At 43.6% G+C, this 21,062-nt stretch overlaps 1 protein-coding gene across 4 annotated transcripts in view; it reads right to left on the bottom strand.

Moving 5' to 3' along the window:
* MYO5B (myosin VB) overlaps nt 1-21,062 on the bottom strand; it is a 151,963-nt gene that overhangs the window by 8,469 nt on the left and 122,432 nt on the right. Inside the window, exons 27-35 of one of the 4 annotated variants that reach the window (XM_069775237.1) lie at nt 20,633-20,695; nt 14,191-14,442; nt 13,292-13,389; nt 8,351-8,428; nt 5,238-5,436; nt 4,312-4,405; nt 2,961-3,104; nt 1,698-1,849; nt 1,264-1,353 (exon numbers count right to left, since the gene is read on the bottom strand). In XM_069775237.1, coding sequence (XP_069631338.1) covers nt 1,264-1,353; nt 1,698-1,849; nt 2,961-3,104; nt 4,312-4,405; nt 5,238-5,436; nt 8,351-8,428; nt 13,292-13,389; nt 14,191-14,442; nt 20,633-20,695 — 1,170 coding nt within the window. The remainder of the gene's footprint in view (nt 1-1,263; nt 1,354-1,697; nt 1,850-2,960; nt 3,105-4,311; nt 4,406-5,237; nt 5,437-8,350; nt 8,429-13,291; nt 13,390-14,190; nt 14,443-20,632; nt 20,696-21,062) is intronic. The other 3 variants (XM_069775238.1, XM_069775239.1, XM_069775240.1) reach the window with 3 other exon arrangements.

Genomic DNA, 21,062 nt, shown 5'->3' with positions numbered 1-21,062 from the left:
ATTATCAACTGAATTCGCAAATACCTGGTTCATTTAACACAGTAAATCAAAGCAAAGGATGTGAAATTTAAGTTTGGGTTTGTTGGGGTTTTTTTTACCCTGCTGGTTTTCTGGGGAGGATTTTCTTTAAATGTAACATTGTTATCCAGGCAGAAGAGGGCAAACAGGAGCATAACTATTAGTAAGTATGATCTAAACTATTTTTCTTTTCAATTTAAATCTTGAAAGTCCAGCACCGAGATTTCACACACCAGTCATTATCTTGTGAATGATCCGAATAGTTTATTTGATTCCATGAAATTTTTTTTTCTTTATTCTTAAAGCTTGACTACTCAATATATCTAACACAAATCAAGACTAAATGAAAAACGATATACTTTGGCTCTGTTGAAAATTTTAATACCCAGAACACATGGCTATAAGGATGGCAGCATGTAATGTACTAAGAGGACTGTGATGATCTGACTTTGTCAGAAGAGATTGGCTATAATAAAACTTATTTCAACTTATGAAACATTACTGAGGTGGCAAGAAATGAGAGGATTTCCTTCCCAAATCTTACATTATAATTATGCATTTTTGTTGTCTCAAAGCGTGGTTATTTTGAACTAGTTGAACAGAACAGGAAAAAAAAAAATCAGTAGAAACGTGCAGAATAAAACTGCAACATTTGGAATGGTTTTCCTCTGAAAATCTTGCTTAGTGAAAAATTGTGGGACCTACTAAAACCAGGGGAACAGCCTTCCAGAAAGAAAGCCCCTGTTCAGACAAATCAAAGCGCATGGTTGGCTATGAAATTCAAAATATTCTGTTGTGTGTTGTGTCCTGGTTTCAGCTCTCAAATGTCTTGTCTCACTGCAATGCCCCATGAACCTCTGGTCTAGTTCAGACTAGATAGAAGGAAGAAATGTTTTACGATGAGGGTGGTGAGACCCTGGGACAGGTAGCCCAGAGAGGCGGTAGGTGCCCCATCCCTGGGCACATTCCAGGTCAGGTTGGACGGGGCTCTGAGCAACCTGATCTGGTGGAAGATGTCCCTGCTCACAGCAGGGGGGTTGGATGAGATGACCTTCAAAGATTCCTTCCAACCCAAACTATTCTATGACTCTAGGAGCTGCCTCATGTTATATCCAGTTAACAATCGAGGAAAGTCAGAGATGACCCCATGTCATAGCCAGAGGGAAGCCACTAGACCCAGGAGACCTGAAGACCAACCATTCCTGAAGGAATGCCAACACTCCAGATCAGTGACGAGTTTCTTACCGCGTCTCCGCTGTACTGCTTTAAACAGTGCAGGAGGCGACACGTATTGGCCAGCCAAAACGACGTCATCTGAAAATCATCGTTGTGTTTCTGGAGGAGCAAAATTAAAACATGTGAGACCCCCCTCTTCAGTGGGGGATGCTGGCATAGCGAGACAGTGTGATTTTGAGTTTCCCCACCTAGATTCAGGAAGCTGTCTCTCTGCAGATGGGCAGTATTAGCCATTTGTTCCCTGCAAACATTTGTTTTTATAATCTGTAAATGCAAGCAGTTTTATTGCTAAGATCATAATTCTCCTTGTTCTTCTAAAAAGGGAAGCTAGGAGAGTGAGTGGGTTTGAAAATCACTACAAGTGCTGAATATCACATACTTTGACATGGTTATTACCATCATACACAATCTGAACCCCAAGAGAAGAGAAAAGAGACACCTACCTTCAGCACCTTCTTAATCCCATTGATGGTGGAGGTGAGCAAGGAGTGCACTTTCTGGTCATCGTTGATGTAATCCGCGTGTCTGATGCACATGTAGAGGATGTAAGCAGGAAGGCAGGGAACAGTAGCAGACACTGCCTGGGGCTTGAGATCTAGAAGGTTTGGGTTGGTTTTTTGTTGTTTTTTTTTTTTTTTTTTAATTAAAAAAATCCTCTTAAAATTCACCAACTGCCAGGTGAAGCCAGGAACACCAAAGCTGGAGATGTACCCAGGCAAACCCCTCTCCCCGCAGCCTTGGGGAAGCTGAGATTTCAGCTCTGCAGCTTGCATCCCTCCCTGCAGCGCGGACACAGAACCAGAGGTCCAACTGCAGGACAGACAGACCTGCTGGAGCCAGCCAAAGCAGAAGAGCTGCAGCACTAGGGCTCGGGAGGGTAGCACTGTCTGCACTGAAGTTTGACACACTATCCCATTACACCGTACGGATGCACAGGTAGCACTAGATCTTTGCCGTGTAAAAGCCTACCCAAGCAGCACACAAATAACCTTAGAAAAGCTCCCTGAAGCTTTCAGGAATACCTCTCACAGGTTATAAACCACCCCCCCCCTCTAAATTCATGACATAGTAAATCACTCTTGCCCTCAAGATACTGAGTCCTAATGGCAGTTGTGGGAATTTGCAGCCTCTAAAGAAGAGCCTGTCCCATTAGGGGAACTTCAAAGACCACAGCAATGGGGTAGCACTGCTCTTTGAACACTTCTTAGATCCTCACTAGACTCTGCTGGGGTTAGAGAGTGATGGTAAATACTAACACTTAGCCAGAGAAGCGTGACTTCTTTAACAGCATTGAATAAGGGGATGCTGCAACAATTTTGATCAGACCTTCCAGCGTAAAAGAGCTCACAAGTCTGTTATTATCTCATAAACCAAACTACCTTTGTTCCATTGCTGTGTAAACCCCATGGTCTAGCCTCTGCCATCCCCTCCCCATCTACTACCACATCGTATGAAGCCCAGCAAGTTACTGCCTGCTCTAAAAACTACAGCCGCCTTTTTACATTTTCCATTTTTTGCTGTCCCTAAGGATTCCACTCATGCTGGTCAGCCTGCTTAGTACTGCACCGCTTTACCTACCAAAATTGCCATCACCACAAACATGCAGCCCCAGAAGGGATTCATTTGAGAAGACCTATTTGCCTATCTTGAGATCTCCCAGGCAAGAGAAGAAGGAGCCATGCATAGGAGCTGAGCAAGTTCCTCACCTGTAACGAGGTTTCGGATGAGGAGTGGCTCATCTTCTTTATAATATTCCAGCATGCCCTGAAAATCTTTCTCCTTCCTCTGGACGACAACTTGCATGTTACGCTCATGCTGCCTCCTCTCCGCCGGTACTGTGACTTGTGATGCTGTGAAGAGATAAGAGTATGAAAGGTGGTACCTGGTGATTGACAGCTATTCAGGTCCTCCATTGGCCTTACAGCAGACACCAAGTCAAAGCATTATGTATTAAATTTCCAATAATGTCATCAGCTTCAACAGACTTAGAAGAATATAAAGAACCAGGTCTTGAATTACCAGTCAGCAGTAGTTCTGACTCTGAATGAAAGAAAGTGCAAAAGTTGGACCTAATGAGGAAAAGATGAAGTCATTTTTCATTTTCCAAGGAGCCAGAAGCTAGAAGGCAGTAACCCTATGGGAAGCTTTTTAGTGTACCATTTTCACAGAAGGGAAAAAAAAAATAGCCAGGCAATGAAAAAATACCTAAGCATCACATCTTCTGGCTGGCTGTAAAGCTGAAGAACCGCAGTGGCACACCATTGAGCGTTGTGCTTCTATAAAAGTTTAATAAAACAGGAGAGACCAGCGTGCAAGTACTGCAGTAAACAGCAGCCTGCTGCATGCAAATTACACTGACAGAGACCAGCCTTGCTAGCCATGGAAACCCTCCAGTTAATTCAGCTTAATTTCACTTAATGCCTAGTTTTCAAAAATTAGCTCATGAGAACAAGGTTATGTGATTAATCACGGCACCTCCAGAGAATGGGAAGCTCCTTCCATACAACACAGATGATCAGAAAACACCACAAATATGACAAGTAGAATATACATATATATTTTAATCCTAAGTGGTCTTAATTCCGCCTCAAAATTGCCCGATCAGAGCAGTTGCCTGCTAGCCACTGGTCTCCTCTCTAGATCTCTGCTTGAGTCACCGCACTGACAGCAATGAAAGCAAAAAGGGTTCTTTAAATACCCTCCAAACCCTGGTACACCAAGCATCAGACCAACACTTCTAGCAAGCACTTCCCTCCATCACTTCGCGGACACTCTTCCAAATTTGCCACGTTCAACCACATTAACAAGCTAAAGCTACAGCAGCACAGCTGTGCTTGCTCAAAGACAGCCTAAGGATGACCCAGGACCTTCATTTGGACTTTCGGTTCCCTGCTGTCACGCCAATGATGAGCTCACTGCTAGTTCAGTGCCCAGAACAAGCAAAATCTTACTTTAATAGAAAGAAAAAGAGAAAAACCTGCAGCTCTCCAAGGCTGGCCAAAGAAGGGAAACCAGAGCGCTGTTCCCCACCCCAATGTCTACGAACAGCCAAGTCACCTTCAAAATCCTGGACCTTCTTCATGTAAATCTTCAGCTGCTTCTTCAGCTTCTTTTCATTCTTTTCTAACTTCTCTAGCAATTCTTTGAGATCCTGAAAAACAGAAGACACATTGGGTTAAAAAAAAAAAATTAAACCCAAGAACAATTCATTTCGGGTAAGTCTGAGGCTGGAGTCACTTGGCAGCCTGGTCTATGCACCACTACTGCACGGTGTAAGCATCCTGGTAGAAGAAGAGCCGTGTTATTTCTGGATTGCTCAGAGAGACCCTTACCTACACTGCAAAGACTGTGGATGTTGCGTGCCTGCTTTTTCTAGAGGTAGCCTACACAGCAGGCAATACTCACAACACACCCCCAGAAGCATTTTTACTCCTGGCTGTTAATCATCTTTAAATGGTTCCAACACTATTTAGATACTACAGTTGTTGAGAAAGGCAAGAAAGCCCTCACCTGAACTTAGGAGGGGCCAATATTCACTCCAGACTTTGCACATAGATAGAGGAGGTGAGAAAAGGAAAATTTATGATCAGTCAGGATAACTCTTCAGAGTGGCAAATGCCCCCCACATCCCAGATAAATGTAAACAAGAAGAAAGGATTGCGTTGTCTTTGTACATAATTAGAGGATGGGGTCCCCCATGACTTCAGCAATCTCATTTGGTAGGCAGAGCCACAAAGTAGGCAGGCTTAAAAAAAAAAAAAAAAAAGTACCTAGGGAGTCACAAGAGTCCTAGCCACTGAACAACAGCTCAAAGCCAAGTACCAACACTCCCAAACGCACCAGTAGAAGATGCTGAAGGATCCTGCAGAGAGTTTAGGTGGAAGAGACCCCAGTGCCTTCCCCTCCCCATTTCCTATCTCTTTTCTCTCAACCCATTTCTTTTCCCCTCTTCCTTAGGCTGTGTTTTCAGTACAGCTTCTTACCAGATTTTCATTGGTGAGACGTGTAATTTCTTGCTGAAGTCCAAACTCCACCTGGGCCTCCGGAGACAGCTGCAGGGTCTGCAGGAAAGCCTGGTGCTGTTTCTCCAGCTCTTCTTTCATTGCATCCACCTGGTTTTTCAGAGCTTCTACCTCCTCCTCGTGCTCTCTCTTCTGATCCTGGAGTTGTGCTTCCAGCAACCTGAGAAAAGGACCACCAGTTGAGTTTAGATCCTTCAAAGTCAGCCAGCTTGGGAGATGTTCCCAGTCAACCTCCCTACAAAACTGACACATGCAAAGGCCTGCTTATGGCTATTATTGCCATATTAGTCTGTCATTTGCTATACTGCAGATTAAATACTTTTGAAATTAGAGACACGAGATCAAAAGGTTGGGTTTTTTTTAAATAAAAGGGGAGAAAAAAAATTCCAAGAGCTCCCTTTTTTCTGTAACTGTATCACAAACTTTACTCTTCCCATTGGCAAAGCAAATGCATGGCATGAAAGCAGAGCAGATCAACACCTGCAGGTTTTTTTTCAAAAGCTCAGCTTGAAGGGCATTTGTTCTTGCGCTCACCCGCTTTCAAACATCAGTTCTTACTCTTGAAAACTGAACTGCATTGCAAATGACTCCGTTTGGCTGGACTACCACAGCTTTGCTACTGCTGGGAATTTCAAGGCAGAAAGAAGCTGAAACCCTTCATTCCTTCTAGCTGTTTGTAGAGCTGCTATTTATCTTTGCTTAAGAAGAAGTATATTCACATATATCTCAATTTTAATTCATAAACTACCTGCAGAAAACTATGCACGAGGCAATTCTCTGTCACCGTGATCAGTTCCTGCTCTCAGCATTCATCATCACTCCTGACTTCACCAGGACTCTTAAGCAGGGGCAAAAAGACTTGTTTCCTTGTACTCCACAACATAAAAATACTAACACTATGATACACGGCAGACAGAAGTCACCAAAACAAGTCTTTCTCCCACTTTTAGGTGGGTACCCAATTTTTTTCTCCAGTGATTTGTCCTGCCACCCTCTCCTACAGGTCTCCTTCCAGCCCTGCCCTGAGCCCTGTGCACAAGGACAACCCTGGGGTGAGGGGAAATGCTGAGCTAAAGGGTAAGACATTTATTTAGTCCATTAGCCGGCTATTTGCTAAAACCAGAATGCCTTCATTAATCCAGTGGAAGAATGATTCATCACTGAGATGTTAACTGCCCTCCTGCACACACCCATGCTGATGGGGATGCTGACAAACCTGGCAAGTGACACAATAACTGATTTTTTTAAGGGTATTCCCTACCCTCTGCTAAATGGAAATCTCGTTAGCCCACCAGCTCTCTCCAGAAGCTTGAAGTAAGTGACTCCAGAAGGGATGAGGACTCCAAGAAAAGGATATCAAGCCACAAACTGCAAAGTATTAGTCCCAGACTACACAGGGTGATGGTGGCAAAGAGGAGGAATGACCCAGAGGGATATCCAAGCCCACATCCCGAGCTGTAACTCGTAGCTCTGCCCAGGAGAGCACATCCACGGACAGCCACGCACCGGGCTCAGGGGCTTCATCTCTTCTGGCATCGGATCCAAGCAGTGATCCTCAAAGATGAGGAAGATTCTGGTGTCAATAGCTTAGCATTTACCCAGGACATGCACAGACACGGAGCTGTGCCAGTGAGTGGGGAAAAAAGCTACAACTCTGTTGGGTCCACTGGGAAATTCATGGACATTCACACCTGTGAACTGTTAAGCAGGGAGGGTTTCTTTGTTGTTTTGTGGTTTGTTTTTTTAAGGCTTGTATAAAAGAACACATGCTTTCTGTGGAAGATTTCTGGATGAAAAGCATTAATCGTTTCCCAGTTTGGTTTTTTGTTGTCATTTTTACAAGAGCTAAACAACCCAATCTCTACTCCCATTTTCTAGCAAAAGAAGAGGATATTTTCCAGCTATAGAAACGTGGCCAATAATACACTCAGCCTCATAATCATGTTGTCAGGAGTTATATTCTTAATAGGCTTGGAAAATACAGGCCCACCATGAAATAAGTATTAAGTACTTAATTTTCATTTTATTTCTTCATGTGGGTTCGGATTAACCATGAGCCACCCTCAGAAAAACACGCTCCTTCTACAAACTTGGGTTCCTACATTGCTTTGAAAAACAAATTAATCATCCCTGTTATTGTCTGGTTTTACTCTGATCCCTCTAGATGTGACTGCTTTAGACTACTTGATACAAAAGTTTATTTTAATTTTTCCTCTCTATAGTGTCCTTAATCAGCTCATTTAATCTTTTTTTAAAAATCATATATATATATTGGAGCCTCATAACCACCCTGCAGGAGAGCACAGACTGATTAACATTTATCAGCTCTTCCAAGCACCAGCTTGAACCAGGAAAAGAATCCAGGAGTCATTCTGCCTTGCTTTAATCTCCATTTGTGTTTCTAAACGTTTATCAGCTTGGAGATGAGAGATCATTACAGAATCACCGGCATCTCCAGGAGATACGGAGGTTGCGGGTACAGCCCTGGTGTGTCCCGCTGAGATATTTGCCGACCAGAGCAGGACATGGGGAGAGCTGTGGAAGGATAGCACTGGGTGTCCACAACGCACCTTCCTCCTTGTACCTATAGGCAATGCGTGGATGGGAGCACACAATCCCCAGAAGCATGCAAAGCGGACAGGGTTGCAATACAAGCACAGGGACTCCACTTCTGACATGTCAAGGATTGGGAGAAAACACTATCTCAGTGCAATTAGGAGAAAAAAAAAATCTAAAATGTTTTTGTTTGTTTGTTTTGGCTTCCTGGAGATTACAGCTTCCCAACACCTTTATCACACAATTTCCCGTTAATGTAACATAATTCTTACTGAATCACAGCTCAGGCATTAGTGACAACAACCACCATCAGCAATGCCCAATTAGAATCGCGACGACTCCTCTGAAAATTAGAAGAGGGTCTCAATTCCTCCAGTTTGGATATTCTACCTCTGGTTGCTCTCAGAGAAGACAATGGGTCCTATAGAGGACAACAGCAGAGGAAGAGAAAGAAACAAAAGGGCAAGCAAAAGGGAGAGAGGGGAGAAGCAGCAGCAGAGAAAAGAAAAGCATTTGACCTGGCAACTTGCTTTAAACCTTGATAAGCCAAGCCGAGCTCTCCATCTTCATTGAGATACCCCCAGTCCTCAGTCTTGCTAGAAATAAAGGACAGAAAAAGGAAACAAGAGGACAGAGAAAGACAAAAGGTCAATTGCAATAGAAGGGGGAAAGGTGCCGAACCCTCATTAATTTAATTTTATTTTTTTAAAGCACACTGTCATTACGTTGTATTTCCTTTTCCACCCTGCCTTGGTTGTGCCTCCTACAACACCCAGGGCTGCTAGTGGAGGTTCTCCTCCCTCCCCAGCCGTGAACCCTTGTGCAGCCCCCCAACCCACCGCAGCCAACACAGGAACCCAAAATCATTCAGGTCAAAAGGGATCATCGCAGATCACCCAGTCCAACCTCCTAGCAAGTTATCATCACTCCTGAGATGTTACTGTTTTTACCAAAAAGCCCAACTCCTGGAGATCAGAGCCTGAGTTTTCATTTCTGTAAGACTAAACTGTTTCCCATTTAATTGCAAGGAAAAAGCTGGCAAGCCCACGCCACATCAGCTAGCTCAAATCCTCATTAAAACCTTATGCTTAAAAACCAGGGAGTGAAAACAAGGACCACGACAGATAAATGAGAGAGCAGAAGTCAGCACAAGGGGTAAGGAAGAGCTGTCCAAACACAGATGGGGTAAAATGAAAAGCAGAGTAATTCTTAGCAGCTCCCAACAGGCCTCCTTGCTTCCCCCACAAAAAAAAAAAAAATTAACTATTTTTGAGCTGCAACAGCCCACATGCACTTCCAACCCACAGTGCAAACATAACCTGACCCCACTGTTGATTGCATCCTGACAGCTTGAACAGCTCATGCCTCTTCCAGACCTTCTGTGCTCTGCCACATCTCACTAATAAGACATTTTTAAGACAAATTTCTCCATTTCCTTCCTTCTGCAGCAGTTTCCACTGGTCTAAAAGAAATTCTCTTCCTTCTACTTCAGTCGGGGGTCTCCTCAATCACCAAGTCAAACACATCAGCCCTTCCCTGGAGCAACCTTTGGTCCAAACACCCCTTGGATGTTTGTTTCCTCACACCCACATGAGATCCAATCTTATCCGTACCCATCCAGGCAGAAGAACGCCCAGAAAAGTCTCATCTCACTTTAATACTAAAAGTTTCCTTTTAACAGGTGGTTTGGTTTTTTGTTTTTGTTTTGGTTTTTTTTTTGGTTTTGGTGTTTGTTTTTTTTAAAGTTATAAAAGGCAGGAAACTAATTTATCTTCCTTAATGAGGTGTTGAACACATTACAAATGAGTGATGGGAGCTGGTCAACCTGACCAGGAACAATTGCTACAGCAAGATTTTACTTGGCTTTGATGTGAGTTAGAAAACAGTTTTTCTTTTTGGAAATAATAATGAAAACAACAACAACAAAACCTGCTTAGTATACTATTAATCTTTCAAAAAAAAAAAAAGAACCAAGCCAACATGCATCTCGTATTTTTTAAAGAGGTGCAGCAGATGCCATTCCCTGGCAAGGAAAGTGCTGCATATTTAAAGGGAAAAGTACAAGTTTTCTATAGCAAATTTTCACACGAGGAAAGCAGTGAGAACTGTGGCGGTGCAGCACTACCACAAAAGGACTCAAGAAGTGTCTCACCACTGCAGACAACTGATACATCCCTTCCATCCTGGTGTACGAGCATGGCATTTCTCAAAAGTAGCAAAACAGTTCAGGCATTAACATTTGGCAAATTCATCTGTTAAAGCCATATGTATGAATTTAAATTAAAACCTTGTTTTTACCCCATACATGGCAGGTTTCCAAAAGGGCCTGTAGGCTGACAGATACAGGGAGATTTCTTGGTCTGATTTGGGTAAATTTCTTAGTAAGGTTTTTTTTTTTTGTTCAGATAATCTCAACGGAACATGTACTTAGGCACTGAAAACCAAGAAAAAAAACCCCAAAACCAGGAAGGATCCTCACTGTTTATTACATGTCAGTAACCTGGGAAATCTCACACGATTAGCAGCATTTTTAAGAGATGCATTTTCCTGGATAACTTCATTTGAAAAATAGCTTTCCTTCCTTTTTTCATCATATGCACTGTGGTAAATGAAGAAAGCGGCTCAAGAGGGTGCCATTATACTAAGATAAAACTGCCCTGGGAAATAAGCATTCAGCCTGCGTCCATCAACACAGCACTGACTCGGAAATCATTGAGATCCCCTTCTCCCAGAAGTTCATATTGACCAAGACATTAAAAGTCAACAGGGGTCCTTTCAAGCTAATTAGATTAATTAGTATGTGCCAAAATAATTTCCTAAAATGCTGGGTAAATCTTTCTCTCAACTAAGGCTGAAAGGAGTTGAAAGGGCATGACTCAGCCTCACTTCTCCTTTATCCTTATCTTGGAGGTACGGGTCTGGGGGAGCGGCTGGCAACCTGCAGTTGGCAAACTGCCTCCATGAAAGGGAGGGAAATTCCTGCCCAAATGCCTCCCTCCCTTCCTCCAAGTAGCTTAAAGGAGGTGCATGCATACCAGACCCCAGAGATGTTAATTTTAGCATCTTCAGATAATTACCATCTCTTAATAAAGAAGAAGGGGCATTTCATTTTCAAATACAGATATGCTGCTTTTTTTTTTTTTTAATTAAATGGAAAACTAATGCACATCACAGATTAGATATACGACAGAGTGGAAAGCAGTGATAAGAAGAGACACATTGGAGAGTGGTAAGGAGAGATATGAACCTTTTCCTTGTGATGGCCTCTTCCAGCTGCAAAAGCATCCTCCACATGAAGCCAGCATCAGCCCTTCACTTAACACTCGCAGCTGCAGGTGGGACTTACCCAGCAGAAAAAAAAGCCACATACTCTACAGAAATCACTTGGAAGTTAATCACAGAAGTTAATTTCAAAGACTAAGCCTGATGTGCTTTGAGCTGCCAGGTTATTATCTCTAACATCATCACCTGGTCTTTTGTTGGCTCTACATTTCCACCAAGATCAAACAGGCTTGAAAGAAAGATCCCAAGAACTGAAACAGGGAACAAAGAGCCTACCTAGCTTTACATTCAGTTACTGAAGCAGAAAATTAGCTGGAAACTAACTTGATGCTTTTCCCTTTAGCAGCTGAAAGTCAGCAAGGCGGGGGGGGGGAGGAAAAGGAAAAAAAAGCTGAGTTCACTGCATTTATAATTCAAATTTCCCCTTGACCTGGCATCAAAGGGCCTTGTCCCAAGAACAGTGTGGAGAAAGAGGATCGCTATGTGGGCAGGGTTAGCAGCACCTGGCAGTTTTTCCTGTTTTCCTCCTGCTGTATTTAAAAGTCCTGGATTATACAGACACAGAGTGAATAAAAGGTCTATCTCCCACCAAAATAAAGCCATGCTCCGCCCCCAGCCTAAGCAGCTAAGACATGATGACTTCAAGCTAGGAGTGACCCATGGGTGTGCCATGGCTTTACCACATCAGTCAGACTGGACCAGTGGAAGAGCATCCAACTCCGTTAGAAACTGCCCACAGAATGAGAGGTATCAGAGTAAAGAGAAATGGGAGCGCTTCTTGCAGCATAGGTGGAAGAAAAAGTGGCTCTTGCTTATTAATCCCATTTCAGAATTGCAATCCCACCAGAAAAGCTTTCCATTAAAGTATTTATTGATCAAGGTTAGAAAGCATTTTTATTTCTCATGCTGACACACTTAGGTACAGAGCTGAGTAAGTACGAATGCAAATTTATACTGGGGGGGAGGGAATGTTGATTTATATCCACAAATACAATAATCCAATGCTCCCTGAGCATTTGTTTTCATCTGTTTTATTGCCATTGACTCCAGCCTACAGTTTATAAACCAACCCAATATACAAACAAATGCACAGGGAACCATATAACCGGGAAGCTGGTCGTGATTAACGAGCCATTAGATAAATAACTGCTGAAAATCAGGGTGATAGTTTATAGAGCTACTGCTATTGTAGTACAAGAGACAAGCTCCAGCCAAGCTTCATATGAGAGGTAGACGAGAGAGATAATAGGAAACTGAGCCTGGAGACTGCAGATTTCCCCTCCCAAATCTCAAGAGGCCAAAAACCACCAAGGCCTGATCACATGAACTCCTTAAACTGCAGCTCACCTGTGCAATGGCAAGGAAAGAGATTGATACACTGTGGAAAACTAGCTCATTGCAGCATTTTTCATTATTTCTGTGTTTGATTCAATCCTCCCTGCAAAGTTGTTAAGTCTGGAAACCAGAAAGGCTGAAGAAGGACCGGAGTGTCCCAGCAGGCTGAGTGAAAGTGGACAACACGCACTCCAGGATGGCCAAATATCGATTACTACTGGGAACCAGTGATATGACCTGGTCAGATGCATGCCCTTGGAAAGCAGCAACTCATACTTTGACTCCCAACTCCTTCACCAACACCTGAACACAAACTAACCATCCTTACATGTGCAAGCTGGAAAATGCAGTTTAGGGAGTAAAGCTGTGCCTGACAATGGGATTTTACATCCTATACCATTGCCCACACTCCAGGAGAAAGTTGAAAGGAAGTAAGAGAAAATCCACAGAATTCATTAAGTGACCAAAAAACACACCTTGCAGAAGGAAACACGCTGAGCCCCATTGATTTACTGACAAAAAGGTGATGTTTAAATCAATCTTATCACCTCTTGACTCCCCTTGTCTCACTACTGCAGGAAGGGCAGAAATTTCTTCAGCAAGTTCACTTCAGGAAAGGAAATATTCAATGGCAACAAATTGAAAAAAGACAAACGCTGGTCCTGATGTTCCAAGACATGCATCTTTGACTCCATCTTTATGGCCCATCCTTGACCCAAGGTCCAGATCACAATCCAGAAGTTGGTAACTCTCTGAACCATGTTGTTAATTTTGGTGGGGATCTCATTTCTTACACTTTGGTCAGCCCCTCCTGCTGCTGGAAAAATTTGGGCCACACTTACCGGTTCGTCTCGCACATCCCCTGGTAGGCTTCAATCGCGTCCTCCTGATCAATGTGCTTGTCACTGTTCGGCCAGCTGGCATTGGTAGTGATGCTTTCCTAAATACAACATGCAAAACACAGCAGCATGACATCCTGCACATCTCTTCCTGTCTTTCAAAGTTCCTGATACCAAACAACTCCCAACCATCCATAAGAGAGCCTCCTCGGGGCATCCATCAGACTAGAGAGTTTCTAGGAATTCATACGCATGCAAACAGACAGCAGCAGACGTTAGGAGATGGAAGGAGGATGCAGTGAACCTGGGAGGGAGATAAGGGCCAGGGGGGCGGTCTGAAATACAAACCATACCAAAACCCCAAGGTAGTGAATTAAAAAGCCCAAATGAGAGTTTTCAGAAAATGTACTCTTCCATCAGCACAGGCTCTGAACAAAAACCCCTCAAATGACTGTGATGGGACAGGCTCTCTTCTTGCCTACACACCAGTACAAACACATTACTGTTGCACCAGCATCAAGTGAGGAGAACCTGGTCCAGAAGCTCTTTCTCCCCATCCCATTTCCTTACAGAATAAGCCATTTGTAACAAACCATCACCAGGAACATCTCAGACCACCACACCTTGGTGCAGCGCTGGAGAAGTTGCTCCTTGGTGTGAGCTGGCTAGACCTCATTGGGTATGAGGTCAAGCACCTTACAGCAGTATGGACCACCACGGGATGTACAGTCCTGTGCTGCCTCAAATGATGTAATGGACTATATCTTATTCGTAGGCAGAATCTCCTATAACCTCCCCACACCATCCTGCCACCCAGAGCCTACCAAAGCAGAAATGGCATCGCTCAGGCAGTCAGTGAATTTACAGCAACAGAACGGGAAAAGGAAAAGAAAATCCATTACCCTCTCAATTACCATGTTTTTCCCCGTCTCTTTTTGCTGGGCTGCCTTCATAATCTGTGTCCTCAGGATGAGCACCTCTTCCTTCCGCACTTCCAACTCCTCGTTGGCCGATTTCAGCTGATTCAGTAAGAGGTTATAACTGTCTTGAATATCGTTGGATGAGTTGTTCTGGGTTGCTCGGTCTGCGATAGCCTTCCTCAGCTCATTAAGGTCATTTTTCAGCTTCTTGTTCTCCGACTCCAGCTCTTGCCTCTGGAAAATACCGAGCCATTAAGCAGTTTAGATAAGCTGTCTTGCAGTGCCTCATCCTTTTCCGAGATGCCTCTAAGGTAACTTGATTACTGATTATCACAGCCAAACAATCAATTCACGCCAGAATCTGTATTTTGCTGCCAGTCCAGCCATGTGTTGTTCAGAAAAGATTTTTGAGTAATCAGTAGCCTGTTGCTATTTAATAGCAACACTACAGGGTGACACAGGGGAGAGTTTTTATTTGTTAACACTATTTTTAAACACAAAAGCAAGCCGTTAGAGAAGCCAAACACTTTTGTTTCTTCTCCACCCCTTTTCCTTCTCAATCAAGAAATCACTACAAACCCCACAATGTTTAGCTCATCTTTCATATTCATTAGATAAGCTGGAAGATGCTGATTTACATGACCCTTCATCATGGCAGGCAGCCCATTAGGTGAGCTATGGCTTTGTGAATTCCCACTACGGCTTCTTTTCTTTTTTTTTTTGCAGTTGGAGGATTTTCTCACCCTGACATCTCGTCAGCTGCTGGCATTTGAAGGCAGGGGCAATACCAAACAAGTTTGACACCAACTGCTTCTCCTGAATAACAATGCACGAGCACTGCCATGTTCGCCAAGACAACCGAAGGGCTTGTTTGCTTTTGCATGACAGTAGAAGACAGAAGAATAAAACTCTGGCAGGTAAGAAAGCCTTTATTTCAGTATTTCACCATGAAGTAGCTTGTAACGCCACATTTGGCAGCTCTCCGCCAGCACCCAAAACCCACCTGGAGCATCCCAGCTGGGTCAAGAGCAGCTTTGCTCCTGTGGATGGGGCAGTCCTTGCCAGGACCCCCCAGGGTCCTGCTCACAGCCCAAATCCCAACAGCCCACCTTCTCTTTGCACCAGATTCTCCATCACCAGCTGCCGTGTGGTGGCACCCAGGACTGCTCCCTCCTGTCCATATGCGCCCAGACAACACCGAAACCCAATGGGAACACCATCCAGCCATTGCACAGCAAAACCAGAGATGCCTGCAAGCGAGCTGACAGAGTCTGGTGTCTGACTGATTTGGGGTCAGCTCTTTCCTAGGGACTAACCTCCATCCCTGTGGATTCTCTGGTGTCTACAATAGCACAAGCTCTTTCCCCCGCTGAGATCCAGGCGCTTCCTTCTCCCCACTACCTTTTGACCCTTTCCACAGCTTTCTTTTACGATCCCTCTTATCCATGGGATATTTGCTTCATTATCAGCTTTAGCTGATGCAAACTAATGAACCCGAAAATGGCTGGGGGGGATGGGGGCAATTTATACAATTTATACAGCGTGTAGCTAGCACAGCTGTGTAAACCTCGTTTCCATAGGAAACGGGTGTTGTAATTATAAATCCTTACAAATTATAAATAGCATGCCTTATCATAGCCGAGGTGTGAACAGAATAGCTGATCTGGCATCTGGACAGCCAGCAAACTCCTAGCTGAACAAACACCATCACTAATGGAGCATATTCAGGTACTTTATACCATCTCTCATTATTAAAAAAAAAAAAAAGAATAAGAAATGCATTAGATCCAGCAATTCCTCCACATCCACGTTAACCACAGCTCAGCAGAGGGAGTGTATGAGACACTGGCTTTTCTGTAGCTGTTTTGTACAACAGGAGTTTGAAAAGAGTGCACGCAGTGGGGAATCAATACCAAACTGGGTTTAACTCTTCTTGCCCTGTGGCTGAAGCATTGACTTTCTTTCCGCTCTTTTCTGATCATGCTCAGAGACAGGTGAAGGGTAAGAAGAAAGCAATTAAGTGCTTTTCTGCAGAAGTGGCTCTTCTGAGATTTTTGTTATTTGCTGGGTAAGACCCCTGCTTTTCTCCCCTCTGCCCCCCCCCCTTTTTTTTTTCCTCCTTTTCTTTTTTCTCCTTTTTTTTTTTCTTTTTTTTTTTTTTTTTTTCAAATGGGTCAGCCACACTGCTAACTCCAGGGACTGGTCGTACCAACCTGTGCTCTGATTAGAAACAAAGCCAGGAAGATCAGGAAAGAAAGTTATAACCAACAACCCCACTCCAAGAGCTCAAGCCCTGGACTCCTTTCAGAGTTTACAATTAAATTAATTCCCTAATCCTTCTTGGTGGATTTTGGGCATGAAGCAATGTTAAAATATCTATAGACATGCGTGAGATGCCTATTGTCCCCTGCCCGTACACCCTTTTTGCACCAGCATCAGTGATGGCAGAGCAGAAGCTAAAATAAAATGCTTTGAATGCGGAAAGGGAGAGTTCTACTTGCCCTGTCAGAAACGCTCTTTCTTCAGCATAGTCCAATAGCACTGATTTATTTGACAAGTTATCCCGTCAGAAGATCCTAAACTTGAACTTGCACTTGTCCCAACATGTACAGAATTATGGAGGTGTGAAAGGGGTACCCAAGCACTAACGGTGATGGAAACAGACTCACTCTTTAGGAAGGGGCTTATATAGCAGTGCTGGGTGAAGCATGAGCTTGTGTAAATCAGAGGTTAGCACTGCCATGCCAGGAATTTGCCCTCTTTTCTATTTTTGGTTCTCGATAGGAAAAGAAAATAAAATCCTCTAGAAGCTCATTTTATAATGAGCTGCCAAGGCTAAGGGATGAAACAAACATCCCAGCTATGCAAAGAGCAAGAAATCAAATCATGCATTGTGCTCCTGCTAGGAACACAAAGTCAGGGCAAGGACTCCTTGCTGCTTTCACTCCCACTCCCACTCGCCCAGCCTGAAAAAACAAGCTGGAAAAAAACATTTTTCACTGGGGAACTTTTTGTTGTGCAAGCATGGCTCAGGGACGTATCTCCCACCAGGGAGATGTTTCACATCCCTCCAGCCCTGCTTCATGGCTAAGCATACACCTGGCTGGGCATATTTTGGGACAGCATCTACTGAAAACTCCATTTATCCATTACAAAGGATGCATAATTTATGCCTGATGTAAATATATCAGTGTTAGCCCAAGTTTCTCACATTTCTTTGCAGCGTTACAAAAAGAAACAACCAACCCTTATCCAAATGAGCCTCTCTAAGGAAGGACTGTGCCTCACTCACTTCCCTCCATCAAAATCTGCACCAAGAACAGGCTCCCCACCAAAAGCTAATCCCAAAGGCAAATCCCTGCTGTCATGGGTGCAATGACAATACAGGACAATTAGACCTAGGCACAAAGCTAGATGACAGTAGACACCTATGAAGTAGCAGACCATGTGCTGGTTGCGAAAACCAAGCCTGCACGGCCACCCACTAACACCCACACCTTGTATCGTCCCGCTCGAGGCGCTGTGCACGTCAAAAATATCTTGAATGGGACCCAAAAGTGAACAGAAGGCAGTGACGACTCAGGTCACAAAGCACTGAACAAGACCCAGAAACATCCTTAACCCCCAACAAAACCTGCTCTTCAGCAATAACGATATTTATTACATTTACGCAAACCGATATTTGTATGCATTATTTTAAAATAAATATATTTACATCTGTACTGCTTATTGTATTTATAGATTTATACTTAGATTTATCCAAACCATACCCCGAGTCATTCATGACCTTAACCAAGCATCTCTTCCCCCACCCAGTGCAACACTCCTACACCACAATGAGCTGTTCAGCTGCACCAGTAACAGTCTTCACACCTCACCTAGGTCAAAATTCATATTCATTTCAGGGAAATACACTGGTTTCTGAAGAGACACTGCAGCCACCTTTCTAAAACCTTCCAAAACCTTTCTAAACTGGCTAAGGAGTCTGAGTTTCCAGAAGATAGTGCATCAGTGGTGCATCAAAGCCAACATCCCTTCCTCCTCCATCAGCTGGTATCTCATGGACCATTCAAGAGCATCCACAGGAAGAGTTTGCTGTGTGTAAGCTTTTAGACACCTCCGCCTAGTTCTTCAGGATAAAAACTTTTTAAGCTGGCAAAAAGGAAAAATAAATCTAGTAACACAAGACTCTTGAAGGAGCCAGAGACTGTATAAATATTTGAGATACAAATTTGCAGGAGAAATAGAGAGAAGAGGAACTTTGTTATAGTCACAGAAGCAGCTGTCATGTGGAAAGAGGGAAAAGCAGCACTCAAAATCAGCATTAAGTCACTCTTTCACTGCAGATGGAGACTTTAGACAGTGTCCTATATTCAGAAGTGGGGAAAACACCAGTGTGCTGTATTTCTCTCTCCTTTTCAGTGGTTCCTCTCAGGCCAACCCACCCATAGGGAACACAAAATCCCTTCCTTTTGGACTAAGAGTTGCCTCTCAGTATGGCATTTGAAGCAATTGCTCCTTCGCTTTCACAAGGACCTCCAGCTCTTCCTGGAATGACATTCACCCAACATGCCAGTACCCAAAATATCATGTGCTACAGCTGGTCCGTGCTGGCCTGCACTGCGTTAAAGCAAGCTCTTAGACCTGGTTGTTCCTTGTTGCAACTCTCAGCTCATTTTCCTGCAACTCCAGCAAGAACCTCGTGCTGGAAAATCCTTAAAGAGAAACTCTTGTTTTAGTGCAATGCCACTAAAAACTAACTCTGAGATGTGTTTCCTTGCAAGTTAATTTTCCACCTATATTTTAGGCTAAAGGTTAAATAACCCTGCTTTTTTTGCAACACGTGCTACCTATTCTTATGAAATTGTGTTAATAGAGAGTTATTAAGGCCTGTTAGATATGTAGGAATACGTATGTTACAAATGTAGAAAGTAGGAAAATCCAAAATTAATATTTCCATCCTGAAATTCCTGGGTTCAAACTTGAAGAAAACACAATTTTTTAACTTACACAGAAGTCAGAACTGCAGCAGCCATTTAAGAAGGTGGCAGTTCTCATCTGCTGGGTTTTCCCCTTCCAAACTGCAACTTCACTTTGCCTTACAAGGTCAAGAAGCTTAAAACTTCCATACCCATGTTTAACCAACTGGAAGATACTTGGGCAATGATCTTAAAGCTCCTGCCACGCTTCTACTCCAATGGGCTGTGCAGAGGTACTAATGAAACTCAGCAGGGTTTCCCTCAATCACAAAGACCTTGTCTAGCAAGTACAACAAAAATATTGTGCTTAGAAACTAAAAAACTAGCTGGATGAAGTGCCAGAAAAAGCTACTGCTAGAGGTATGCTCTTATTGAGGGTTGAACATACACACTTTCTGACTCTAATTTCTGCTTTTTTGCATCCTTCTGAGGAGATGATGATTACCCTTACGGTTCCCTTCCAACTCAAGATATTCTGTGATAGCAAAAAATAGGTATTACTACTGTCAGATGGTTTAGTATGATGTTATCCTGGCTAACATATATTCCTCTGGATTTCTCAGCTGTATTGTGATATTTGTTAAGGTGACAGGGAGAGAAGGAGCATCTGAAACGTAGGTCTCCACTACCAAAACCCAAAGCAAACAAACAAAAACCTCCTTACAAAGCCTATCCCAGAAATAGGTTTTCCAAGGATGAACAGGACATAAGAACTGGCCCAACAGTCAAGACCAGAAGTAGTTGGGTACAGTTAAAGCAGGAGGACACAATCCACACAAGCCGTGACAGGAGTCTAACAGGTTTCGGTCAATCTGTATATCATAGGGAGAAAATGATGGAGGGAAAACTGTAAGGATTTAGAGCTTGAGGACAAGATGAATTGCAGGGTAGGGCAATAGCTGGGAAGACACAGGGTGACTATGCTCAGCCAGCACTGCCGCTGAGAGGTAGAGGCTATTACTGCAATCCACGCAGCAGATTTATTTGGTTTTGACCCAAATGGCTCCTTGGGAATGCAAGGAAAGCGGACAAGCAGAGTTGGAGCCTGAAACAAGAAATACATTGGGCTTCAGCCATGAGAATTCACACCTACTGCAGAGCAAACTGCTGAGACCTGTAGTGTCATGTCAAAGGAAACCCAAGAAAGTCCCAGAGGGAATATATGCAGTAGAAAAAGCACCCTTCACCATAAGTGGGCTTGTTACTGCTATGGGTGACTCAAAAACAGGTAGCCCAGCGCAGAACAGATGTTGCCCCAGAGAGAAACATCTGTGAGCCCTCCCCAGGCCCAGGAGCCAATGGGGAGCTACAGCTTTCCAACTGCCATCTCTAATCATTAGAGCCGATTACAGGAGGTTTTGGGTTATTACCACATTCAGACAATTTGTTTGGGCTGTTGGAGCCATGCAATAGATTACAGCACTAAGTGGGAAGTCCTCACTCACCTTCAGACTGTTGTATGCAAAATCTTCGTGGTCTGAAGTCACTTCAGTCTTTGTTTCAATTACCTGCATGGATTAAAGAGATTAATTAGTATTTAAAAGCAGCCAGATGAACTGGCACATGGTACAGGATGGCTAGGTACACCTCCATCAACAGCCAACCCTGCCAGCCAACTCAACCATAATAATGTTATTAATTGGCATTAGACGGAGTCCCAGCAACACGTAGCAGGGCAGGGACTGCTTCAGGAGGAAATGGTTTAATCTCTCATTAATATCTTGACAACTGTGGCTCACTGCAGCTTTCAAACAATGACAGTCATTAGGAGAACAATCTTCAACATAGTGGTTGGGAAGCAGGTTTTTAATCTGCCTCTGTAGCAAGGATGAGAGGCTGGGGAAGTTTGCTGTTCCATGTATTTCCTGCAAATTG

This window comes from Haliaeetus albicilla, chromosome W (genome assembly GCF_947461875.1).
Source record: "Haliaeetus albicilla chromosome W, bHalAlb1.1, whole genome shotgun sequence".
Lineage (NCBI taxonomy): Eukaryota > Metazoa > Chordata > Aves > Accipitriformes > Accipitridae > Haliaeetus > Haliaeetus albicilla.
Note: the sequence above shows the minus strand (reverse complement) of the source record. Positions and strands in the feature narration are given on the sequence as shown.